Below are 27733 nucleotides of genomic sequence, written 5' to 3' on the forward strand. Positions count from 1 at the left end.
TTTGCAGATCGCGACGCTTCGCGTCGCTCGCACTAATATAAACAAGCTTTTTAAATTGAAAATATTGACCAATCCGCTTGAAATCACACCCGCGTGGTTTCCCGCATCTTCAAATTCTCCGACATGAAATGTCGGATCTAATGCCATCTATCAAGTATAAAAAAGAAATTTTGATTTTACTTAGTCGGTGCTGATTTCCGGCTTTGCGCAACACTTCCATTCTTGTCAACTTTTCAGCCCCCTCCTAAAAACCCGCTAAAACTCAAATGATGCTTACTGTATAAAATGGGAACTCGTCCCAGAGAGTACTTTCTTCTCGTATTTTTTCTGAGCAGTCTTTGTCATAGTGTGAAAAAGGACCGGAAAAATAAAATAAGAAAAACCTTCGATTTTTTTCTTTTGAGAAAACGAAAAAAAAAGGACAGCAATACTCGTCTACATTGAGAGTTTTTCATCCAGTTTTTCCATAAAATGGACTATCTGGATTATTACAGTGCATTCAGGTGCTTGAAATTTTTCTTTTCACCGAAAATGCTGAAGAGAATGCCACGGACATACATCGTGGCTATTGATGATCCTATGATAAACACAACTATTAGTGGTTTAGACATTACCTCTTTCAAATAATTTATTTGGCAAAAACTAGTGGAAAAACAATAAGACAGCTATATCATCTAATCTGTTTATCACAATCTGAATAGAATAAGTTTCACGAGAACTCTTGCCACTCCCGGTAAATTTTTCTTTACGATGTCTTCAGGGACTAGGGCATAGGAACAGTCAACTTGCATTTTAAATATCAATATGAAAGCACCTTTATAATAAAAAATCAGCATTTAGAGTATTAGCGTGAAAGCAAATTTACAATCAAAAATTAGTGGGAATGAAATAACTAAAATAAGGAAGTGTGTCCAAATTCATTTAATGCAATGATGTAACATAAATTTAAGTAAGAAAAAAAAAGTGAAATTAGATTGTGATTTTGCTAATGATTGCATAGGATTTAAGATAACGGAAGTTTCGGTATCAAATTTTGTTTTTAGTATGATGGTTATATATGACTATTCATTTGTCCATTCCCAAAAGATTAAAGAAAAAATATGAAATATATGAACGGAAATATTAGAGCGCATTTTTGTGTCACTGGCCCAGTCACTGAAGAGGTCACTGGATATTCTTGTGTGACACCAGTGAGGTCAGTAGATGTTTTTTCGTTGCTGAATCGTTGTGTGATGTTACCAGTGAGCTTTTCAGTCACTGGGCTTCAAGAGTTCCCGCCATGGAAATCGATAAAAGACGCTTAAAGTTAAGCAGTCACTGGCCTAGTGACTGGTTAATATAGTAACAGCTATTAAAATAGTGGTGCACAAATACACTCTTAGCTTTTCTTTCTCTTTTCTTCTTTGAATTGTAGTCAACCCTCAACTAATAAAACACAAAAATTGAATTTGGACCCACTCAAGAATTGCAAACAGCTTGACTGACTCATCATCTATGAGCCTACAAATTATTGCAACAACACAAAATAGTTGAACTAAACAACTGAAAACAATTGAAGGCTTCTCCACCACATTGCAGTTAAGAGTCTGTCTCTGGCGTCTTCATTGCCAAGTATTTCGTAGTATTCGTAACGAAGATCACTGGATGATCTTCGCTTATCAGTAATAAGAATATCAAAAATTCTCACACACAGATAGGGACAAACACGTTTACGTTTTTCACTGCACAGAAAGATTCTTGCATCCAATAATTGCCGCGCGCGGAGTTAAGATAAGAATCTGACAGAAAACTACTTGATCTGACAGAAAAAGGATATCGATGCATATCTACATTGACAGTTTTCCTTCCGTTTTTTTTGTCTGATTTTTTTTTATAAAATAGTGCTACTTAGCAAAAAAAGTGCCACTTTTGAAAAAAAGTGTCCTAATAGTGTCAAGTGTCCCAAAAAGTGCCATTTAAAAGAAAAAGTGTCAAAAGTGACACTAAAGTGTCACCGGTGGCAACCCTGACTACAGGTATGGTTTCTATAATGTATAAGGAAGCGCATAAGACGTCAGTGTTTAGAGTTCATGAACAGGGTTGCCACCCTGACCTGGAAGAATTTACTAAATCGGAGAGGAAAAATTTACTAGATCGCATTTGTTTTTACTAAATGCTCAGAAAAATTTTTGCGCTTGCGGCTGCGCCGAACACGCACCATTAAGCATAGATTTAAAAGTTTTCAAACTGAAGAGATTCACCTAATCACCTTGGGTGTTTGGCCTTTGTTTTGATTCTAATAGATTCCCAATCATCACAATTCCAAGTGTCATTATAGCTCCATTTTTAGTTGGTAAGATTTGATACACAGATAGCTGATTTTGTCGACCTTTAGACGCCGGTAGTGAAGCGTCTGCTTATGAAAATAGGTGACTGCTTGTCTGTCTCTGAGACAGGTAAGCAAAATTGCAAATTGTAAAACAGACAAGCAAAAATTTTAAATTGTCACATGTTTACGATAATTTTTTTCCCCGAATTCATGTAAATAAAAAAAAAGTTTTGTTTACTATAAATCAAGACTTTTTACTAGATTTCTGGAAATGTACTAGATCCTCTAAATTCACTAAATCTAGTAAAATCCTACTGACGTTGGCAACCCTGTTCAAGAGTGGACGCTCTGAGAACCATAGAGAAAAACACTTTTTACAGCCTTCTATTTATAAAGATATTATGCTGAACTAACTTTATTTCGCTTTGTTAATACAAAGCATGGATTATATTGATCATGTCAGAGCTCTTGGTTCATAGAGATCAGACTTACGAATACACCTCAAGATAAGTGCTCTTCAAAAATTGTAATCAACTGAAAAATTCTTAGTGTCTTCAAATTATCCATAGAAATGTATCTATATATTTATCTCTTTCTTTTCAAAGTCTTTTTAGTTACTCAAAAACCTCTAAATAAAACGTTATTTGAGTTTTAATCATTACACATACTATATATGAAATTTTTTTAATTCATAAAATCTTTATTACAAGCCATAACATACTTTAAAACCCATAATGCTTTTTAAATTAATAGTAAAAACAATTTGTCAAAACTTTAACTATAAATTTATCCTTTTCCACGAGGCCAGTTATCGAGTAATAGCCGTACCAGGGGCTACTCACTTGCTAACTTGTCTTGTGCAAAACGATCAATTTATAGTTAAAATTTTGACAAGTTTTTTTTATTATATTAATAAAAAGTATTATTGGTTTTAGAGTATGTTATTGTTTGTAACAAAGATTCCATGAATTTACAAAATTTCATATATAGTATATTTAATAATTAAAATTCAAAAGGATGTTTTATTTAGGGTTTTTTGGATAGCTAAAGAGATTTTGAAAAGGAATAAATATATTCGTATTGACTTAACGATAGACAAAGACAAAGTAATTAAAGTTTGAATTTCTGATTTTCTAAGTAGTAACAATCGTTAAAGCATTAGATTATTGTTTCTAGGCTGGGCTATTTTCCAGGGTGGTCAACTTATGAGTCAGTGAATAACTCCCTCTAGCAGAGGGTTGCCACCCTGACCTGGAAGAATTTACTAGATCACATCTGTTTTTACTAAATGACTTACTGCGGACCAAATGGCCGAACCACCATAGGGTTCGTGCAGTGACCTGACGAGGGCTGGGGGTCTGATCTGTTAGTGCCAGCAATCGTGTGTTCGAGACGAAGTCGTCCTATCTGATCCCTTCAATACGACTCAAGAACTTTGTTTGGGCCACGTCTATGGCATCACGAGCAGAAGCAGCAGCCGGCCAGGTTTCAGCAACGTAGAGAAGGACTTGGGTTATGGTGGTGTTGTAGATCCGCATTTTTGTTTGTTGGCTGATGTTTGGTTTTGTCCACACTGAACGGCATAGTCGTGCCATAATTGATGCGGCTTTTCCGATGCGCGACTGAATTTCAGTTTCGACTGAGCCGTTTTCCGTAATGACGGATCCAAGGTAGGTGAAAGACTTGACAACCTCGACGGTGTGCCCTGATACGTTGAATGCTGGTGAGTTGGCGGTGTTACCTGCGGAGTCAACGATCATTATTTTTTTTCTGCCTGCTTCTGGGCTTTCAGGGCTTCTTCCGACAGTGTGTTGAGGGCTTCTTCGAGCTCAGCTGCAGAAGTATATATCAGAGCAATATCATCAGCGAAGTCGCAATCAGCTAAAACTCTGTTGCCATACCTTAGTCCGAAGGGGAGCCGGTTCGTGGTTCGATCCATGACATAATCCATCACCGCGTTGAACAGCTCAGGAGCAGCAGCACAACCTTGCCGTACACCGGTATTTATTTCGAACAGTGAGCTTCGACGACCATTAACCCGGACGGAGCTTTTTGTACCAGTATATAGGCACCTTGAACAGGCGAAAGTATTTGTCCGGGAGACCTGTTCGTTCTAGTATCAGCCAGAGAGACTCACGGTCAACCGAGTCGAAGGCTGCTTTAAAGTCAACAAAGGCGAGGTATGCTGTACGCTGGAACTCACGAGCTTTCTCGATGATCAGGAGTACGGTGAAGATCTGCTCGGTCGTGGATCTCTTCGGCATGAAACCTGCTTGCTGAATCCGGCGGCACCTACGGATGAACTGGGTACTTCTATCTATCAAAGTCATGGCAAATAATTTGTCGGGAACCGACAGGAGGGTGATTCCTCTGTAGTTGGAGAAATCACTTCGACTACCTTTACGCTTCCATAGAGGAAGGATTATCTCTTCCTTTGATTCTTTTGGAATCAGTTCTGTTATTCTAACGAGGGAAAACAGCATTCGCAGCTATAGTAGCTTTGGCAGTCCTGTAACTTTTAGCAACTCCATGGTGATCCAACATGTTTCTGGTGCGGGGGTGTTTTCCATCCTGCTTAGAGCATTCTGTATCTCTTCTACAGAGGGAGGCTCAGGCTCTGGGGGATTTTCGCTTGTTGTTTGCTCAGCGGATGTGACTAGGTCGGGATCGACGTCGACTCTGTCGGCGTTCAGCAGATTTGTGAAATGCTCCTTCCATCGATCAAGCTGCACGGTTTCATCTTCGAGCATTACACCGGAAGTGGATTTAACTGCTCCTATCTTTGGAGGTTTCTCCTCGCTGAGGTCTTTGACCTGCTTGAAAGCGACATGGTGTCACCTTTTCGTGCTGCATCTTCTAGTTCATCAGCTTTTTTGTCAACAAATTGTTGCTTGTCTCGGTGGATAAGTTCGTTCCTGACCCCGTTTAACCGTCTGTAGGAGGGCATATCTCCGGCCAGCCGCGCTTTTCTGCGTTGCTCAATGATTTGCAAAGCCTTTTGCGACAGCCAGGGCTTTTTTGAGTACAGCTTTCGACCGACGGTCTCAGTGGCGACCTCTAATAGATTGTTTTTGTATGTCTGCCAAAACGTGTCCGGGTCAACAAGGGTATTCGGGAATTCAAATCTGTTCTGGACTTCAACTAAATACTTTTGGCGGAATTCCTCGGTTTTTAGTTTCTGAGTGTCCAACTTTGGTTGGCATTGTTCTGTAGGCTGGGCTTTGAGTCGTAGACAGAAGTTCGCAGCAACTAATCTATGGTCACTATTATCGATCTCGGCGCAGCGATAGGTTCTGCAGTTTGTGACTGATGACCGCCATCTTTGGTTGACTATAATATAGTCGATCATCTTTCGCGTGTGCCCGTCATTGCTATACCATGTTGACTTATGAATGTCTTTCCTGTGAAAAAGGTGTTTGTAATGACCAGTTCGTGCATGGCGCACAGCTGGAGGAGTCGGGTCCCATTTTCGTTCAAAGAATCAGGGGTAACTGGACCAATTACAGATTTAAAAGCCCCGCTGGGGTCAGATACAGTTGTATTGAAGTCGCCTACCACGACCAAAACATCATGAGCGGAAATTCGAGAGAGAGCAGCTGTCAGAGCCAAGTAGAATTTGTCTTTCTCATCCGTTGGAGAGATATTCGTTGGTACTTAGAACACAACAATCGTCATCTTCCCGTGTTTGTGGTTGAAGCGGGCAGTGAGTACTCTATCTGATATTGGGTTGTGGGATATGAGGCATTTCTTTGCCTTCTTGTTTAGAAGCAGGCCTACGCCACTGCTTCTACTAGAAGTTTGATAGCTCAGCTGGGGTCAGATACAGTTGTATTGAAAGATTTAAAAGCTCCGCTGGGGTCAGATACAGTTGTATTGAAGTTGCCTACCACGACCGAAACATCATGAGCGGAAATCCGAGAGAGAGAGCAGCTGTCAGAGCCAAGTAGAATATGTCTTTCTCATCCGTTGGAGAGAAATTCGTTGGTGCGTAGCACACAACAATCGTCATCTTCGCGTGTTTGTGGATGAAGCGGGCAGTGAGTAGTCTATCTGATATTGGGTTGTGGGATATGAGGCATTTCTTTGCCTTCTTGTTTAGAAGCAGGCCTACGCCACTGCTTCTACTAGAAGTTTGGCCTGACCAAATCATCCAGTGAACAGAACTGGTAATTTCTTCATCGCCTGATCCCGTCAAGTGGGTTTCTGTCATTCCAAGTATGTCAATCCCACATCTCAACATTTACAACCCCTAGAAGGTCTTTGGATCCCGGGTTATTCATGGTTAAAACATTCCAGGTGGCTATTCTCAGCCCACCTTGGACAGCAAGGTTCAAAAGATATCCGGGGACATGCCGAGGTCGTAAGGAATTAAAACGAATAGGATCCGAGGCTTGAGTAACATTTCTTTTATTGCAACTGTTTTCAGGAGGAGGGTCGCAAGCCCAACAGTCCCTAGGCCTGGGTTCTGATTGACACCAGGGAAATCCTGGGCACTGAGAGACCCTGGGGTGGGCTCCACCCGCGCCCATGAGGTTGGGGCAGCCCTGTTCGGAGCAATTAGTTAGGGGGTTAAGCTCCATATCCAGTGGCACGTGGTCAGCAAACAAGCGTGCGGCTACGGCGCAAGCGCACCATCAAGCATCAATTTTTAATATAGGAGGATAATCAATACGATTTTCACAATCTTTTTTTTTTCTTTTTTTTCTCTTTTCCTCTTTTCTTTCGTTTTCATAGTATGATTGAAAATTCCGGAAACCTACAAGTTCAAAAATCCTTTTTTTGTATATATATATAATGTTACTTTTCTACTTACTTTTAATTTCTCTCAGCAGGCTCCTTTCCGCTCAGTAAAGATTTTCAAACTGAGGAGATTCACCTAATCACCTTGGGTGGTTGGCTTTTGTTTTGATTCCAATATATTCCCAATCATCACAAATCCAAGTGTCATTATAGCTTCATTTTTAGTTGGTAAGATTTAATACACAGAAAGCTGATTTTGTCGACCTTTAGACGCCGGAAGTGAAGTGTTTGTTTATGAAAATAGGTGACTGCTTGTCTGTCTCTGAGACCGACAAGCAAAATTGTAAATTGTAAAACAGAAAAGCAAAAATTGTAAATTGTCATATGTTTACGATAATTTTGTTCCCTGAATTCATGGAAAATAAATAAAAAGTTTTGTTTACTATAAATCATGACTTTTTACTGGTTTTTACTAGATTTCGGGAAGTTTACTAGATCCTCTAAATTTACTAGATTTTTTTTACTACATCTAGTAAAATCCTACTGTCGGTGGCAACCCTGTTCATGAAATTTGATTTCCCCTCGAGAGGAGTGCGCCGATCCCGGAAAAACTGTAATACCAGGCAAACGCGTGAAGGAAGTGGAGCAAGCCGCCACATCCCCTTAATTTTCAAAAATCAGTTTAGTATTCTGGGCCCCATGCAGGGACCTTGTCAAATATTAAGTTGATAAGAACAGATACTACACATCGGAGTTGCCAACTTTTCCGTCCATAAATATGTCCCCTGAGTATCCAAAATTGTGTTCTTTATAGCCAAAATATGTCCATATTTTGTCTTAAATATGTCCAAAGTATATCTATCTTGAAATCTCAGAACCTAGAGGTTATTTTTCTTAGCAATTGGGATATTGACCAAAAGACGCTTTGGAAACATCTTTCAAAGCGGCCAGTCAATATCAAATGTATTGAAAACGAAAAAAAAAACATTTAATACAAGCACAAAACTCATAAAAAGAAGTAAACACTAAAAATAATTTGTGGAGCTTAAGATTAGTCTTCTAGCAAGTATTCATCTTGAAAATTATATTCAGCATGAGTGTCACCCTTATCTTTTCCTTTGATAGCTATTTGTCAATCGGAGTATTTCTCGCGTATTTCAAAATGTATAATCCAGGATTCCAGCAAAACTCCGGAACGCCAAATTAGTTGTTTCCCATTCAATACACAACTAGTCTTTTGCATTTGAAGGCCATTTCGTAATTTGTTTTTGATGTTACTAAGTAGCGTAAACTGTCTTTCAGCAGCTGCTGAAGAGTGTGGTAGGCCACATAACGTTAGCATAAAATCACAAAGATCCTTGTATTTTTCTTTATTCTTGGCACCCTTACATTTTCTTAGGGCAGACCAAAAAACTGATGGATTTGCTTATTCAGAACGAAAATTAAAATTTCTAGTGCCCTTTTTCAGTTACCAAAAAGAATGGAGGGTAACTAAGCCCCCTCCCACACTCATTTGTTTCCCAAAGTCACCGGATCATAATTTTTAGATAACCATTTTGTTCAGCATGTTCAAAAAATGCAATAACTATGTCTTTGAGGATGATCCCCACAGTCTCTGGGGGACGGTCTTCAAGTTATGAACTATTTCCAATGTTTACATATAATATTGGTTATTGGGAAGTATACAGAAGTTTTCAGGGCAATTTTTTTCTGGTAGTTAGTGGGGGGTTGGGTTTTACGTGGGAGGATCTTTTCGTGGAGGAAGGGACATTGCTATGAAGGGGGGGGGCCAGATTTCCAGATTTTTTCTTCCTTTTTTTCACTTTTCCTCTTTCCCTTTGTTTTCATAGTATGATTGAAAAATTCCAGAAACCTACAAGTTAAAAAATCCTTTTTTTACATTTGTATTTACTTTTAATTTCTCTCAGCAGGCTCCTTTCTCCTCAATAAAGATGTTCAAACTGAGGAGATTCACCGAATCACCTTGGTTGGTTGGCTTTTGTATTGATTCCAATAGATTCCCAATCATCACAAATCCAAGTGTCATTATAGCTTCATTTTTAGTTGGTAAGATTTGATACACAGAAAGCTGATTTTGTCGACCTTTAGACGCCGGAAGTGAACCGTCTGTTTATGAAAATAGGTGACTGCTTGTCTGTCTCTGAGACAGACAAGCAAAATTGTAAAACAGAAAAGCAAAGATTGTAAATTGTCATATGCTTACGATGTTTTTTTTCCCTGAATTCAGGGAAAATAAAAAAAGTTTTGTTTTCTATAAACCATGACTTTTTACTAGTTTTTACTAGATTTCGGGAAATTAACTAGATCCTCTAAATTTACTAGATTTTTTTAACTAGATCTAGTAAAATCCAACTGACGGTGGCAACCCTGCACAGTACACATACAGTTTGAACTATATATAGTTAATCTTATCCGGCAGATTAAGTCTTAACTTTCCGAGCTTTTCTTAAAGCAAATGTCTTTATATGCCTTCATTTGAAATCTTTGAAGCCATATCATGTACTATGTAGATTATTCTCAAGTTTGACAACCGCTGCTTAGCCGTTCTGCTTCTAAGATAGCTTTTAATGCCCTTAATTTGTTGAAGCTTCTTTCTTTAGAGATAGTTAAATACATGATCAGTTCAAATTTTGGCCTGTTTCAAAGCAGGAATATTAGGGTCCAAATTAGGGTTCAAATTTGGGAATATTAGGGCTCAAATATTAGGGCTCGGGCGCCTACAAACTAGCGCCCGATGATGGCTGCCAGTCTTGTCCCATCCCCTAGATCCGTCCCTGTTTATAACCTCAATATTTTCTTTCCAAGAGCTCAAGATAGATTAATATTGTTTGGAAACATGAAGAAGCCATGTTTCTTGTCTATACCAGTGATCGTTAGGCAACACGGGAACGTAGACCAAAATTTTCCAGTTTAATTGATTTGAAGATTGTCTGAATTATAACATCCGATTCTTACCTCTTCATTCGACTGGAAGACTTCGGCAGCAGCTTTGCATCGTTCATACTTGTCAATAGTATCTTTCAGTGCCTTTTCTGCTTGTCTTAAATCATCAGTGGTAAGTTTGTTTCGTTCCTTGAGACGAACTGTTTCTTTCTCATGATCCTTTTTACGATTCTCTGCCTTTGACGTTACCTCTTTGATAACCATCTCGTATTCACTGATAATGGCTCTAAAAATAGTTAGCAAGTCAGAACGATTAACACTGGTCTAAAAGCTATGTGATGATTTCTTTCGCCTTTGTTAGAAAAAAATGCAGTGGGGGAGGGGTAGTCCACTGCGTGAAAGTTTTTTAGTACAAGGGGAATTTTTCAAGTTATGTCCGTTGAAGATAAGTAGGCTACAAAAAGAAAGATTATTTAAAAAAAAAAAATTATTTTCAGAAAGTAAATGCTTTACTCAATTTTTTGGCATAGTTGCCAAGTTTTTTCGAACACTTATCATACCTTTCAACTAATTTTAAAGTGACCTCTTCATAAAAACTTGCAGATTGCTCCAATATCTTAAAAAAAACACCCCTCGGACATCAAGTAACCAGAAAATATGAAGTCTTATGAAGTTTTTCATATTCTCAGAGGGAAAGGTGTTGAAAACCAAAGCCTTATTTAGGTAGAAGGGGCTAGTACCCAAAAGTGGTTTCCAGTTCGTGCCCAGAGGCTATGGCTTTAAACCTAAATTTTACGAAAGGAAGGCATCAGAAGATTTTATTTATATAACTTACAAACGTTGAAGACTTTGGAAAGAGCAGGCTTTTAGTCTAAACCCATCTTATATTTTAGACGTTTAAAGAATATAATGACAGACACTTGATTTATCGCAGTGGTAGGAGCTCCGTTGTGTGAGTATGACAATCTAAAGTATGCCAAAAGACGGCTGGTTTATTTTTGTGCAGGAATAGGTTAGCCTACGGGTAGATTCTTTTTGTAATCTCATGCCTTTTTTTGACAAATCCAATGTTTAATATTGTCATAGGAAATGTAAGCCTATTGTAAATGTAATCTTTTTCTAGTTAATTTCTGTACTTATCTTCTTTTGTCATGCAACGGGTTAAAAGGAAATTAATATAATAAGCAACAATCTAAAAGAACCATACATATTATCTTCCTGTTAACCTGACAAAATATTCAACTGCAAAAAACATGGTAGAATAATATATCAACAAACCCTCATATTAAAAGTCACAAGATGAAACAATTCGAGATTTTCTTCTAAGCAAGAAGTAAATTAAACAAAAAAAAACATCTGTTTCAAAGCTTCCTATTTGAAAATATTAAAACGTTTTACATTGTTTAAAATAGCTTGTGAAACGACAAGTTTTCCAGCACATATCTTCTCTTCTGATTCTATTCATATCACTTTATAATTTGGACTTCCAATTAAATCGCTTTGCAATGAGGGTACTAGTATAGAGGTATCTTCAGCAATGCTAGTAGAACTAAAGAGTAACACATTATTTCTGATTAGATATGTATCATCTATGTCACTTAAGGTTTGTGTCCCCTCTGTATTTTTATTATCTTATTTGCTACAGTCAAATGTCTAATCTAATTCTATAGTCTAATGTCATATTTATATTATTCGATAGCTGATATTCAGCTTTATTCATAAATCGAACTAAATTCTTGAAATTCACTTCTCTTTTTCTTTTTTTTTGGATTCATAAACACATAAAGAATTGGTTAAAATTGCTTGAATAAAGAACATTTCCTAATTTTAAGTACATTAAGGTGATTTCTTAAATTCAACGAAATGTCATAAAAACAGAAAATAGGTAAAACATTAGGGGATTCACATAAGACCGTGAAACTTGTTAAACCCTTAGATGAGCATGTCGGCTCTCTATCGAAGAGCCGTTCTCAGTAAAACACACAGGGGGACCGGCTCAGGTTGGCCACAGACCAGGTTCGTCATTTGCATTTAACTAGGGAGCCATCAATGGAAAAGATCCCATAATTTAGCGTTTAAGTTGCAATCTAATAGCAAAAGTTTGGATGTATCCAACTTTGAGTTGAACCCCGTTTTCCAGGTTTTGTAGGGTAAGTTGATTTTTAGGGCTTGAAAAGTAAATTTTTGTGTTAAAGGAGAATGAAAAGTTGGTCTCTAACGTAAAGGTAAGAGAAAACTCTTTATGTCGATAGAAACGTCTGAAACTTAGTAAACTATTTATGATAAACATTTACCATCATCTGCGATAATAACTGGAAAATGCTGATTTTTCTCCGAAGAGGGAAAAAGCCCACATTCGCCACAAAAAAAAACAGCCCTGGTTCGCCACTCTAGGACTGGCAAATCTGGACCTGACAAACCTGGAAAGCTCAATTTTTGCAACACACTTCATTGATATTTACTTTATATTTTGTCAGATACACTCGATGAAGAAACGACAAACCCATATACTTCACCCTGGAAGATTTTGTATGGTTGGATCAAACCTTGCTTGGCCCAGGAAAATAGCTGGGTGAGGACACTAAAAATAAACTAAAAATTAAAAATAAAACAACTGGTCTAAGCTGCTGTAAATCAAAGCTATTGCACAGGAACAGAACAAGAAAACCGCTGCAAAAAAATATAGAATACCACGGACAACTCTGAGGGGATACATCATCAAGGTTGAGAAACAGGATGTTGATATTGAGCTTCTACCTCTCTCATTTTTCTCACCACTTTATGCTACAAGACAGATCTTTACAGGGGAACACGAAAATACTCTTGCTAAATACTTGCAAATTGTGTGCCATATATATTATGGTTTAACACCGCTTGACGTTTGTCAGCTTGCTTACAGGTATTATCTTGCAAAAACACTTACCATCCCGAATTCATGGACAAACAGTGACAATCAAATTGCTGCAGGTGAAGATACCGTGGTTTTATGGCAGGACACCCACATCTTACTGTAAGAGCGTCTGAAGCAACCAGTCTCGGCCATACAAATGCTTTTAATCGTGTGACAGGTGGGAGATTTTTTGAAAATCTTGGTGATGTGTAATAGTGCCACAAATTTACCGCACAAAATATTTGGAATGTAGACAACAACTGGACTATCAACAGTCCACAACTCGGGGAAAATTATTGCAGCAAAAGGGCAAGAACAGGTTGGCAGGGTAACATCAGCAGAAAGAGGGTAGATTATTGCTTTGTGTCCGTCAGTGCCATGAGTAATTGCGTCCCTCATATGCTCATTTTTCCTCGCAAGAATATCCCAGGAATTCTTACTGAAAAGAGCGCGGCCAGGCACCATTGCTCATGGGTCAGAAACGGCTTCTGGATGGACGTGTAATGAACTATTTCTTGTTTGGATGAACCATTTTATCAATCATACAAGACCGAGTAAGGCTAATCCTGTACTTCTAATACTTGACAATCACAGTAGTCTTTACAGTAGTGAATTGTGTGACTTAACTAAAGAAAATGGAGTTGTCATGCTCACCGTTCCGCCTCATACAACGCATAAGCTGCAACCAATTGACGGGTCAGTTATGTTTTCTTTGAAGGCTTTCTGCAACAGAGAATGTGCGACTTTTATGACAGAGCATAAATGTGAGAATATATCAATGTATAACATATCTGAGATTTCTGGAAAAGCGTATCCCAAAGCAGTAACCCCAGAAGACATTATCAGCGGTTTTCGCTGCACTGGCATTTTCCCGTTCAATCCTAAGATTTTCAAAGATCACGAGTTCCTCAGTTCATATGTCTCTGATCGACCATCAACTTCGGACCAAGGTACGATAGAACCTCCATAACCCATTGCTTCTTCTGCTGGCGATGATGCGGCTAATCAGCCCACCAACCATGAAAACTATACCAAATCTCTTTCAGGATTATCTTTACATGGACAAGCTGTAAAAAGCTTCTCTGAACTAGTTGATGTGTCTTCATTTCTGAAAGGTTCTCCGAAAAAACAAATCAGACATGCAGTGAAAAAAATACTACCGAAATTTTGACTGATACCCCAGTGAAGGAGAGAATCCGCCAGGAAGAAGAACTGAAAGCTGCAGAAAAGAGGATAGAAAGCCCAGGAGAAGAAGAGCGCAAAGAAAGCTAAATTGCAAGAAGAAAGCAAGCTATTGTTCCTCGAGAATGAAAGTGAGTCTGATCCTGTTGAGATAAAGCTTGACGATGAGGGTGAGGACAGTCTTAAGCAAGGAGAAGATAAGGAAGATGTGGGAAACAAGCCGATAAAAGTTGTTGACTTTGTTTAAGTTGGACTTGCAGGTAAAAAGTGTGCTAATTGCTTCTTTGCTGCAAAACTTTTGAAGGAATATCCAGTTGAACATGATGTTCTATTCTTGAAGTGCATAGAACCGAGCATGTTTTTGCTTACCGAAGAAGAATCGTCCATCTTAAAGTCCGAGGTTGTAAAAGGGTTAGGTAAGCCCTCAGTCTCAGGTTGGACTTCAAGACTTACCGAAACGCTGTAGTTGGGTGTGGATTTTTCAGGATAAAAGATGCGTTAATTGGTAGTAGTGTTCCATCTAATGAGATGGCCTTCAAGAGTAAGCTTAGCTAGGATTTGCTTCATAGAAGGTGGGTCTTTTTTTTTTTTTTTTTTTTTTTTTTTTTTTTTTTTTTTTTTTTTTTAGAAGGTGGGTCTTTGAGCAGGCTATTGTCCTAAGCCTGTTTATTTTTTGTATCTGTATTCTGAAAGACAACTAAAAATCTGATAAACAACAAATTCTAGGACTAATTCTAGAGGAGTAAAAGTTTTTCTTGACTTGAGTTAAGACGGTGGCGAATGTGGGCCAATCTGTGGCAAACGTGAACCGGGGTGGCCCTGGTTAGCCACTTTTGGACTACATCAGTGTAAACCATTTTTCTGCTACATCCAGAAACATTGGTTGTCAGGGATTTTCCATAGAGATACCCAAACATGAATACAGCCTATACATGGCAACTTTCATAATTATTTAAAGTAAAAAAAAAACTGTGTTTACAAAAAATAAATAACCAGAAAAGTGGTGAATGTGGGCTGGTCTCCTATGTAACTAAAATAAGACATAATAATATAATGTTTAAGACTAAAATTAAAAATTAAAACAGTCCCCAAAGCATTACATCAACGAAGATTAATTTGGACTCTATTGAAGCCTAAATCAGATGCAGCGCAATCGCGCCGTTTTGTACTGTATGTACAAAATAGTCAAAAGTGATTGGAAGGCAACTAACACCCCTTCCATGCCCACCAATTCCCAAAATGAATCCAATCAAAATTTTGATATAGCCATTTTGTTCAGCGTAGTTGATTTCCAGATAGAAAACATGTTTTTGAGGAGGGCACTCCCCCACAACCCTCATAGCAAAGGTTTTAAGTCGTGCCCTGCTGGCATATAAGAACGATGTTAGCACAATGTATTATTTATTTTTTTTTTCCTTTAGACCAGGGCACTTTGTATCGAAGAAGTTGCCGTAGAAACTTCGATAAAGGCTCATTCGATTGGAAATTGGAGTGGCTTGTGCCCTTTTTAATAGTCGAAAGTGATTGAAAGACTACTAACCTCCCTTCTACGCCCACCATTTCCCGAAACACATCCAATCAAACTTTTGAGATAGCTATTTTGTTCAGCGCAGTTGATTTCAACATAGAAATTATGTTTTCGAGAAGGACACTCCCCCCCAGCCCTCAGGGCAAGGGCCGTAAGTTATGCCCATGGGGCATATAAGGTTTTTATAGGAGGCATTGTCGTAGAAACGTCAAGAAAGGCTCATTTTATTGGAAATTCAAAGGGCTAGTGCCCTTTTTAATGGTCAAAAGTGATTGAAGGGCAACTAACCCCTCTCAGGCCAACCTTTTCCACAACACATCCAATTATAATTTTGAGATAGCCATTTTGTTCAACGTAGTTTTAAGTTCTGGAAAATAGGTCTTTTAGGGTGCCAACCCCTCCAAAGCCCTCAGGGAAAGGGTTTTAAGTTATGCCCTGGGGGAATGTAAGGTTATTATAGAACGCACTGTCGTAGAAACTTCAAAAAGGGCTTATTTGATTGGAAATTGAAATAGCCAGTGCCCTTTTTAATAGTCGAAAATCATTGGAAGGCAACTAACACCCCTTCCATGCCCACCATTTCCCCTAACACATCCAATCAAAATTTTGATATAGCCATTTTGTTCCACGTAGCATAAAGTTTAGAAAATTATACCTTTGAGCAGAACACTTCCCCCACAGTCCTCAGGGCAAGGTTTGTGACTTATGCCCTGGGAGCATATAAGTTTTACTGAAATCTTTGTCGTAGAAACTTGTAAAACGACTCATTCGATTGGGAATTTTAAAAATCTAGTGCAGTTTTTAATAGTCGAAAGTGATTTGAGGGCAATTAACCCATCTTTTCCCCAAACACATCCAATCAACATTTTTAGAGAGCCAGTTTATTCAACGTAGTTGAAAGTTTTGGACCTGGGGGCATATAAGGTTTTTATAGAAAGCGATATTGTAGAAACTTCAAAAAGGGCTCATTTAATTGGAAATTGAAAGGGCTAATGCCCTTTTTAATAGTAGAAAGTGAATGAAGGGCAAATAACCCTCCTCTCACGCCCACCATTTGCCCAAACACATCAATCAAAATTTTGAGATATCCATTGTGTTCAACGTAGTTGAAACTTCTGGAAATTAGGACTTTTAGGATGACAATCCCCTCAGAGCCCTCAGTGCAAGGATTTTAAGTAATGCCCTGAGAGCATATAAGGTTTATATAGAAAGTTGTTGTAGTAATTTCATAAGCGACTCATTTGATTGGAAATTGAAATTGTCCTTTTTAATAGTCGGAAGCTAGTGGAGAGTAATTAACCCCCTTCCAAACCCACCATTTCCCCAAAACATTCAATCAAAGTTTAGAGCCAATTTGTTAAACGTAGTTGAAAGTTCTGGAAATTATGTTAGGAATGACGATCCCCCCAGAGCCCCAGGGCAAAGGTTTTAATCTATGCCCTGGGGGCATATAAGGTTTTTAGATTTGTCGTGAAAATTAAAAAAGGGGCTCGTTCAATTAAAAATTGAGAGGGCTAGTGCCCTTTTTAAAAGTCGAAAGTGAGTTGATAGCAATTGACCCCCCTCTCACACTCACCATTTCCCCAAACACATCCAATCAAAATTTTCAGATAGCCATTTTGTTCAACGTAGTTTAAAGTTCTGGAAATTAGGTCTTTGAGGATGACAACCACCCTAACAGCCCTTAGGGTAAGGATTGTAATTTATGCACTGGGGGCATATAAGGTGCTCATAGAAAGCGTTGTCGTTTCAAAAAGGGCTTATTCGATTGGAAATTGAGAGGCCTAGTGCCCTTTTTAATAGTCAAATGTGATTGGAAGGCTTGGCATTTTTATAGTAAAGATTGATGTGGGTATAATGTATTATTTTTTGTTGTTGTTGTTGTTTAGACCAGGGCACTGCGTATCGAAGGAGTTGTCGTGGGAACTACGAAAAGGACTCATTCGACTGAAAATAGAAAGGGCCGATGCCCTTTTTAATAGTCAAAAGTTATTGGAGGGCAACTAATCCCCTTCATACGCCCACCCTCCCATTTGCCCATTATGTTTAAAAACTAAATATTGCCTTAAGATTAAATCAAAATGCACTGTGTTAATGCTAATTCCCAATAAGGCATCTCAGCAGTATCCCAATAACGACCGAGGGTTTTATGTTGAAACTTTTGGGGCTACTTATGCTCTTAAAATTTAACCACATCAAAATAGCGTAAGTTTATCCAAGCTATCAAACAAAGTCAACATATTTTTTTGCGAATGGTATTAAGTTTTCCATTTCAGGTCAACTAGAGGAGGTATGAAACTAAATCAAACACTACTATTTGTGTCCAAATTTTTATAAGGGTGTATGTTATTAAAAATTGCTGAAAATGTTTTTCCAGCATACAAATAGTAGGCCTTAAAAAAATATAAGGTCTTAAAAAAACGAAAAGATTCAAAGTATTATTTTCTTTTTCCCTGAAAAGACTATGTCAATATAAATCGAAAAGAAATTAATTAAAAAAACTTTTTCCACTAAATAAGTTTTTCAGAGAAAAGTAAAGAACTCCATTAAACAAAAAATGAGCAAAAATCAAATCAAATAATCCACCAAGCGTGAAACTATCACAAATCAGCATCAATAAATAAATGAAACCCAAAACGAACAGAAATTACAATAAATAACCGAGTCAAACTCAAAACTAGCAGAAATTAACATAAGTTGGGCTCAAAACCCCTATGCCTTCCCAAGGCCAGAACATAATTTGCACTTTACTGAAAAAAAAATACAAATGAATGTGCATTGTCAGCTTAATATACACATACTGATATTTAGTACTCAAAATGTTAATATTATTTGATTTATTAAAGTTAAAAAAGTTAAAAAATTTATAAAAATTTATATACAAGGTCGAACCTTAAAACGTACAGGGATTAGGAGGCACAGTTGGGGGGCTGCCACCCCCCCCAAAACCCCCCGCTTTAGCAGCCTTTAAATAAAAAAAAGTTTTTTTAAACTGAAAATAGGGAGCGACAATAAATCTTAAAACAAACAGATATTATTCTGTATATGAAAAGGGCTGTGCCCTCCTCAAAGCCTCGCTCTTTAAGCAAAAGTTTTTATTGTTTAAAAAAAAAAAGTTGTGAGAAAGTCAAACTTTAGCGTAAAGAGCGAGGCGTTGAGGAGGGCACAGCCCCTTTCATATACGGAATAATTTCTGTTCGTTTTAAGATTTAATGTCGCTCCTTACTTTCAGTCTAAAAAAACTTTTTTTTATTTAAAGGCTGCGAAAGCGGGGATTTGGGCGGCAGCCCCAACTGTGCCTCCTAATCCCTGTACGTTTTAAGGTTCGACCTTGTAACTCAGCCTCTTTAACTCTTTAGAAAACGTAGTTTTTTTCAAATAATTTCTGCACGTTTTTGTACAGTTTATTTAAAAAAGAAACTGAGTTTCTTTTTTAAAGTTTAAATTCAGTATATAAAAAATTTGCTCTGACGATGAATCGAACCCGGGTTTTCCGCCTGACAGTCTGAAGTATCAACCGCTGGACTAATTAGACACAATTATAATTGTTCTTTAGTAAGTCGAATCTATTTTTGCAAAGCAAATTCCCACAAAACTTGATATTTGGTTTTTGGAAAACAGGGAAGGAGTAATCAGATTGAGCTGAAATTTCGAGGATAAGCTCCCAGGTCCCAGGAAAAACTATCCTCTAAATTTCAGCCCGATCAGACAACGTTAAAGGGGGGTTGTGGTGGGAAAAATTAACATGGGCTATTATAGGAAAACGAGGTTTTTCGTAAATGTAAATTCGGGGGATAATTTTTTCGGTCTGAAAATATCAAAAGGCCCTAACAGGTAGAATTCAGCTTCGAATGAGTCCTCATTCACCCGGATCAGTTGCCAACTGTGGCCTGTAGGCGTGGATAAGAAAAAAAAGAAATGATGATGAATTTTAAGTGGCTATATTTGGTTTTTTGAAAAAAGGGAAGTAGTGATCGGATTGAGCTGAAATTTCGAGGATAAGCTTCCGGGCCCTAGGAAAGCTTAACCTCTAAATTTCAGCCCAATCGGACAACGTTAAAGGGGGGCTGTGGTGGGAGGGTCAAAACTTCCGGCCCAGTTTACCCCATGAAGATTAAGTCGGAAGAGGATGAAATTTTGCACGTGCCTTAGTTTGAGCTTGGGCTACAAAATGAATTTACCGTCGTATCTCTGCGACCTCTAGGACCTGAAATCACTTAACATTGTGATGGGTTGCCTTTTTATACAGGCACAAGTGTGCCTCCTTGATCTTGTTTTTTCAGTGTAAGCTAAAGTTGTAGACTGGTCGCAAAATTGCGTATTTCAGAAAGAATATAAAGTTTAAAACCGAATATTCTGTGAGATTCAGTATGAACATACCCGCAAGACTGAAATGATGGGGGGTTCGTTCCAAAGTACGGAATAGACGCATTTTAAGCCCATAGTTTTTAACTTTTGAAAAGGAGTCTCCTGACCAGACACAGGGGAGATGACATTTTCCACATTCTATCTATGTGGGGGAATACTGACAAGGACAATAATTAAAGATCAATTATTACAGTTTTAAACCTTCATTTTTATAAAAAAAACGAAAATGATAACTAAGACCGTATATACTCAAATACAACAATTTAACAAATAATTCCGAGATTGAATACACGATTAAAAATATTTTAAGTGATATCAAAGTTCTTTTTTTGGTGAGATTTCTTCGTTTAAGAAAGAAAATATTTTAGTAAGTAACATTTTTAATTATGTTTCTTTCTTTTGGGTGCTACTTTTTAGGAGGGAGGGGGGTTGAACTCTTTTAGTATTATTATGATCGTTTATTTGTAATGTTTGTGATCCCAAAAGTGGAATGGGACTTGGCGACATACCATGTTTTTATTGTGTCAGTGTATGTTATTTTCAACCCCCCTTAAATAATTTTTTACTGCTCAGGTTGGATGCTGAACTGATGTTGTATTTTTCTGTTTATTATATTTTTATCTCTCTGTAAAAAAGGGGTGTTTCTCTACCTAGAGATAAATTGCAGCAATCGGATATTTGGATTTTCTTTTACTTTTAAATGAACGAACGAGCTTAGTAACTATATTATTGGAAATGAAAATCTTGTTTCCAGTGGATGGCTTCCTAAGACTAAGCGGTAAAGCGTATGAATGTTAGGTTTGTCAAATGCTCAAGCTATATTCGCATTAAGAGTGAAAATATCAGCATGTATTTTGGATGTTACTTCCTTTGTTGAGAATCCATTTATTTAATGAGTTAGTATCACAAGAGAGCTATATATATTTTTGCTTACTTACCATTTTAAGCAAATTTTCTGTTTAGTTTTAAGGTGTACTTTTGGCTAACAAGTAATCCTTTTTGTATGTCCTAACATGCTTTGCAGGAATAGAGGTATCCAGAAGTATTAGTAAGCGTGTCAGAGTGATGACTCCAATAAAACCATCTGTTTAAACACAAAAGATACGTAAGAATACATAAGAATACAAAAGATTAAACTACGTAAGCAAACCACCTAAGATATGTTTTAGTTTTCTGGTGCCTTTAGCGTATGGAAAAAGTGATGAACGAAATTCAGTCAATCTTAAGAGAAAAACAAAGCCAAATGAGGCTAATTTTCAACCAGTGAATATTACCCTCGTTATATTTCATTTTTTCTTGATCTTGTTTTTTTTTGTTCTTTGTTTTTTGTCGTGAGCCATGTATAGCCAATGTAGTCTCAGATCGTGCTTAAGGTAGATAATTTCTATGTTAAGTAGGGCTTTTATATAAAACCATATACTGGTTGGCACTTCGGCTCTCCCATCTAAGCTTAGAAATTGTATTTCAAGAAACAATAACTTTTGGCATTGAACTATTTCATAAAGCAATTAAAAGCACGTGTTCTGTTATGGGTTGTTTATTTAGATCATTTTGGTATATTCACAATTTAGTAAGTGAAGTTTTGCTTCTCAATTAATGAAAAGGTCAAATAACCCGTCAAATTTCCTAAAAAGAAAAAATGTTCTTACAGATTTAACTCTTGTCACAACAATAGAATAACAACAAAGAACTTGAAAAAAGCAAACATTAACGAAAGAAAAATGAATCAAACTTAAAATTACTTGAAACATAACAGAAGGAACTAATCCCATACCAGGCTCTCTTCTATGGATAGGGAGAGGGCTCCGAATTAGAGGGAGTGTCTCAAGGGATAGCTCAATCTCCTTAGCCCTTAGAACCCAAAGTGTACAAATTATTCTTGTGTTCTATTCTACTAAGCTACATTAGTCTCTTTATTAAAATTCCTTTAATTTTCATAGACAATTTTATCCTCAAATACACTCATTTTATAAAATAAGATGTTTGAAAATGTTTCTGAAGTATTCAGCTCTTTAGGGGATGGGGCTCAGAGCAATCTTTACAGTTGAGTGGATCCTTAGGCAAAACACTGTAGGAAATCCCCCTTATCTACCCATCTTTATGTGTTATCGCCAGATGCAATTGAAGCTTAAAGCACCAACAAATACTAAACCATTCGAAATAAGCAAATACAACTTACTCAGTTTTGGAACCGGTTTCTTTGAGTTTTGCAATCTTTTCTTCTTTGGCTTCCAAAACTTTTTTCAGCCCTTTCGTTTCCATGTCCTTATGCATTATTTGCTCCTACAAACGGGACAATAAGTCATTTTTTATTTAAATGTATAAAAGAAAGAGAATTTTATTGTATTAGAAGGAAGAGATAAGAGTAATAAAGTACAAAATGATATGCGCATGATAAAGTTGTTACAAGAAAAGTTCCACGTAAGACTTGACAAGGGACACAACATTCAATGACGGAAGATAAACTTTGTCGAAGGAGCACAGGAAAGACAATGGGAGATTACGGAATCAAATGAAAAAAAAAACTTTCCTGACGTAGATTATGGTGATGATTTAAACATTCTAGATAAAATTGAGAGGAAAATGAATGAATTTTAAGAGTTTTTGGGAGTCCAGGGTGCTAGAACAGGTTTGAAAATTAATATTAAGAAGACTAAGTCACTAAGTGAAGATGAAAAGGGGACACTGGATAACAAAAAGATCGATTAAGTGGACAGCTTCAAGTACTTTAATAGCATTATTAGTAACGACGGTGGGAGCAGGGAAGCTGTTAGAAGTAGAATAGCCAAGGCTCAGGGTGTTTTTTTTTTCACAGTTAAAATTTTTTTGGAAGAATAGGAAGATAAGTCTGCGACCCAAGATTAGAGTACTGGAAGCTACAGTGATGACACTGGTCAAATGTGGTTCTGAAGCATAGGCGGTCCGAAAAAATAGAGGAAGATTTGATAGATGTTTTCCAGAGAAAGTGCTTAGGGATTGTTTAGGGTACCTGGTTGACTAACCATATTTTAAACAGTAGGCTGTACGAAAAATGCTGATCAAGCCCGAGTTCTAGGGCCATAATGAGAAAAAAATTAAGATGACTAGGGTAGGTCTTGCAGATGAAGGATGGCAGATTGCCAAAGATTGTCCTTTTCGGCCAACTGTCTTGAGTTGAACAGAAGGCAGGTCGTCTGTGGCTGCGGTGGGAGGATGTCACAAAGAAAGATATGAGGGAAATGAGAACTTTCATGGGGGGTGTTAAGTGGGAGACTTTGAATAGATTAGGATTAGAGGAGGAGTATCCCTAGCTGTGATGGCCTCAAGTGGCTTGGTGCTGCAGTGAGCTGTTAGTAGTAATATTAGTAGTAATAGTATGATTAATATCAAATGTGCTTCATAATCTGCAGTCTCTACGAATAATGGAGAAGCTAAAACACATCGGACATAGGCATTGTTTATAAACATTTTAAGGACACATTTTAAGGGACACAGAAGACCCGGTAAAATTCAATTATAAAATTGAATAAATTCTTGACGTGACTAAACTAATGAACAAAAAGAGGCGTATAAAAATCTCCCAGACCAGATAAAAGCAGCATTTTCAAATTTTCAAGTTCATCTTTGGGTTTTCTTTTGTACCTAGTCAATTTCGTCAACAATAAAGATTATTTTGGTGCGTATAAGGAAAAAGGGTTTGATACCCAAATGGAAAGAAAATATTTCAGTTTTCTTATAATTACTAAATTTTAAGATTATCCCGCACTGATCCTGACGTTATGATCGTCGAAAGACATGCCCTCATACACTATAGTAAATCTAGAGAAATCGAGAAATGCCAGAGAGAGAGAGAGAGAGAGAGAGAGAGAGAGAGAGAGAGAGAGAGAGATGAATTTTCGCATTGAAATGTGTGCGAATAAATCGGTTTCTATCCGCAACTGAGATATTGGAGCCCAAATAAAAAAGAGCCTAACAAATCATTGTTATAAACAAACCCTGTTGTAGTATGCATGGAAAAATGCAGCACTTATAAGTAACTTATATTTCTACGACCGCACTAGGAATCACTGTGCTATTTGCTGACCGCTCTACACCTTTTCAAAGAGAGTGAGTATCCCCTCACAATGTCGTATGGATTCCACGACGCTATGTTCCTTCCCATGCTGTTCTACGACTTTATGTTCCTTAGCATGCATCAAGTGACATGGACCGTACAAGACTTGGCAGACATATTTTTTTTAAGTTCAATAACCAAAAACTAGAAATCGTCAAATTGCGTATTCAAAGGATGGTCTCATTCTAGAAATACTGGTTTACAGCTGGAAGGTTTATACTAGTGTTTTTCCGGGTATAAAATAAGATGCAATTGATCAATCTGGATCAATTGATTAATAGAACTTGTAATAAGCCTATTAGAATCAAATTTATATATTTTTCTAATGGAGAACAAAAGAATTATATTGGTAAGTAGATATACATTGTTCTTGATTTATCATAATCCTTTTTTTCCTATAAGTATCTACCAATATGCCTTTCGGATTTGGTCATTACCATTTAACAATAATTAAATCTGGCTTTTACTTTAAGTGATGTGTAAAGGTTTTTCGTTATAGCTGTCTTTTAATTACCTCGAATAGTGTTCGAATTGACAAGGGTTCGCTATCTTCAAAGCAAGTATCCAGGGATATCTGGGTAAAGTAACTTTCGCAACAGATAGCAATTATTTAGCGTGTCATATATAATTGAAAAAGATCTGTAATTGTCATCTTTTGGGACTGTGTATTCTGGAATTGAAGGGGGCGACACTCAATGGAGAGTTCTGCCACTTTTGTTACTAATGAATTATCTAACGATGGCATAGATTTGTAAGAAAAAGAGTCTGGTTATGGCCAATATAATACTGGGGGGGATTAAAGTTTGAGGGAGATGTAAATCAGTACTTATTTAGTACCCCCGGTAAACATGTGACTAGAAAAGACTGAAATTGATTTTTATTTCCAGGACTCTGATATTCAAACATCCAGTCAAAAGTGACCAAAGCTCGATGCCGGTCTGGTTAGCACTGACACGGAAGAGTTCAATTTTGAAGCTATTTTAGAGGAATGTGGCCCAAAACTCGGTGGTGAGAGTGGCACTACTGACAAAGAACATGGCGAGGAGAAGTGTGATCCATTTCGCACCTCCAACTGTTTATAGCGAGCTACCTATAACTTTTTACGGTAAGCACCATTTATAAGATAGCTTTCAACTTTATAGCGCAATTACAACTTCAATTTGCAAATTCCCTTTTTAAACAAGTTGCTGATCATTTAACATTTACATTCGACTCAGAGATGGCATACATGTAATATAGTTAAAAAATAATACTAAAAACCCGGTCAGCGCGTGCCTCTTCTTATATTTTCATTGGAGTAATTGAAAAATAAGTCCTTTTGTCGCCCTACACTTTCGTGAATTTGATCCCCTCTCGCCATGATTTTTTATAACTAGGAAAGACATTATTTGTTAATTATTGTCTACCTGTTATTGGGGTAGGCTAGAAGGTCTGTGGGTCTTGTGTGGAGGGATGGATTTAGGTCGGGCTTATCGAACTTTTCGTGAAAGGTCGTTCTGATCAATCTGGAAAGAAGACATGACCTCTAGTATCCATGCATTTTGATTGATGTATTCGGAATAAGCAGGTGATATGGGTGCTAAGGGGAGAATGGCTCCCCCATTATTGCAGAAATATTCTCGATGTGTAAAATAAAATGTATATCACACTATTAAAGGGCTGGGGAAACTCTTTAGGTCATGTTAGGTTATATCCTTATGGAGCACAATGAAAATTTAAGGACATTCTAGTTTATTTTTTTTACGTAAATCTAATTATATTTATAAGATGTTCATTTATTATCTATGTTTATTATTTTGTTTTTTGCAATGGCCCATTGGCATTTTCTAATAAATTTTCGTATTATATGCTTACCTGCACAAACGTGGAAGGAGAGGGGGGGAATATAAACAGTGCTTCCTGGTAAAAAAATATACATTTCATGCTCGTCTTCAAAAAGTCTTTGGGGTCGTATTTTAGGTGCGGTTGTCATTTTCGGAGCATTTCTATGTAACAGTTAACTTTAGTGTAAAGGCCAGATTTGATTGGGGTTCAAGCAATGCTCATACTTAGGCTATACTATACTAAATATAATGTTAAAACGAATAAAAATTAAGAAAAAAGACAATTTATTCAAATGAAAGTAAGGAGCGAAATTAAAATTCAAACCGACCAGAAATCATCTTGTGTGTAAGGATCACTCCAAGCCCCTCAATCCCCCACCATTTACACTGAAGTTTGTTTTTACAAAGCATTGAGAACTGGAGATTTCACTTGCGTTTGCTTTAAGCGACAAAAAATTTAATTTAAGTGTTTGAAGTTAGTTGGCGAATAAAACGCCCACAATTACTAACTGCGTATGGTTTTTGCATTAGCATATAATGCTTTCGGTTGTTCACTAATTAAACTGTAATATAAACAGCGCAGAATTGAAAGAAGGCAGCCCTGCTCATGTACAAGATAATTCCTCCTTTTTGTGTTTTATTGTCGCTCTTTACCTTCAGCTGAAAAACTTTTTGTTTTGTGTTTGTGTGTGTGTTTTTTTGTGTTTGTGTTTGTTTGTGTGTTTTTTTGTGTGTTTTTAATCGTTTTTGCGCGTGTGTGTGTGTGTGTGTGTGTGTTTGTGTGTTTGTTTTTTTTTGTGTATTATTAACAAAATTTGTAGATTTTAATCCTCCCGAGGAAAACCTGGTTGACGGGAGTGTCATTTTAACAGACCCTGTAAATGTTCTTCATACCTACATCGACCGAATTTGAACACTTATTGAGATTCAGATTCAAAATGTGGGGGAGGGGGAGGGTCAGGGGGATTAAGGCATCAGTTAATCAAAAAGTTTATTTACAAAAGGGGACATCAGGGGACATTTTTTATTTTCATTTTTCAACTGGCAACCAAACTTTTTACCCTGGTCTAAATGAATTTGAGGGTAACTTTTTCAATTGGGTCAAAAAATTAATATCAACTTTGGACACGTTCAACGAGAGGGGGAGTAGGTCCACAATTTTATACATTGAATATATGGATCTGAATCTCAATAGACTAAAAAAACTTTATTTTAAGGGGTCGGGGCTGTGGGGTAGTCAGCGAATAAAATGCCACCCAGGTTTGTCGGCTACCAAAGGGGTTCAAGGTTTCAGATTTGACACGGGGCTGCAATGTTTTATAAATGGATTTTTAGCAGCAGCTCATAAAACTTTGAAAGATGAGTCAAAAATGAAAAATCTCGACAGACTTGCATGTAATGGTGGAAACAATTTCCCTAAAGTAAATTTTGATTGTCTAAAGGGAAAGTATCCGGTGTCCTTAAAAGAAATAACCATATTTAAAAAAGCAAATGAAAATCTCGGGTTGGGGGTAGTTTTTCTTCAGTATGACACAGAATTTGTAAACAGGGGAAAGAAACCGAATAAAAAGAGGTTTCATATTCAGTTAGGACACTGTTGGTAGATAATGTTAAAAATCGGATTTGGATTGTCTATGAGCCCCCCAAAGATGTAAACTCCTATGGTGATTTTTCCCCGTTACGGAAATAAGTCGACTCTTATCTCAAGTTGTTCGGAAAGGGGAACGTCACTATTGCCCCATGTGTCTTTCCCCATTTACAACTGAAAGAACATTCACGGATCACATGAGATATTGCAAACTTCATGGCAATCAAAGAATAGAAATGCCGGTAGGAGGCAAAGCTACTTTACAATTTAAAAACTTCCAAAATTCCCTGCTACAGGTTGATAAAGTAT

At 37.3% G+C, this 27733-nt stretch overlaps 1 protein-coding gene and 1 non-coding gene across 3 annotated transcripts in view; both read right to left on the reverse strand.

Moving 5' to 3' along the window:
- Window positions 1–27733, reverse strand: part of LOC148956823 (transforming acidic coiled-coil-containing protein 3-like) — an 85617-nt gene that overhangs the window by 26005 nt on the left and 31879 nt on the right. For both annotated transcript variants that reach the window (XM_089096529.1, XM_089096526.1), the window contains exons 4-5: window positions 22100–22203; window positions 10025–10238 (exon numbers count right to left, since the gene is read on the reverse strand). In XM_089096529.1, coding sequence (XP_088952655.1) covers window positions 10025–10238; window positions 22100–22203 — 318 coding nt within the window. The remainder of the gene's footprint in view (window positions 1–10024; window positions 10239–22099; window positions 22204–27733) is intronic.
- On the reverse strand, window positions 7635–7828 carry LOC148956827 (U2 spliceosomal RNA). The gene has a single exon (XR_016142554.1). It is a non-coding gene; the product is annotated as a U2 spliceosomal RNA (small nuclear RNA).

Source organism: Artemia sp. Qi Xiang Cuo, chromosome 1 (assembly GCF_049724085.1).
Source record: "Artemia sp. Qi Xiang Cuo chromosome 1, ASM4972408v1, whole genome shotgun sequence".
NCBI lineage: Eukaryota > Metazoa > Arthropoda > Branchiopoda > Anostraca > Artemiidae > Artemia > Artemia sp. Qi Xiang Cuo.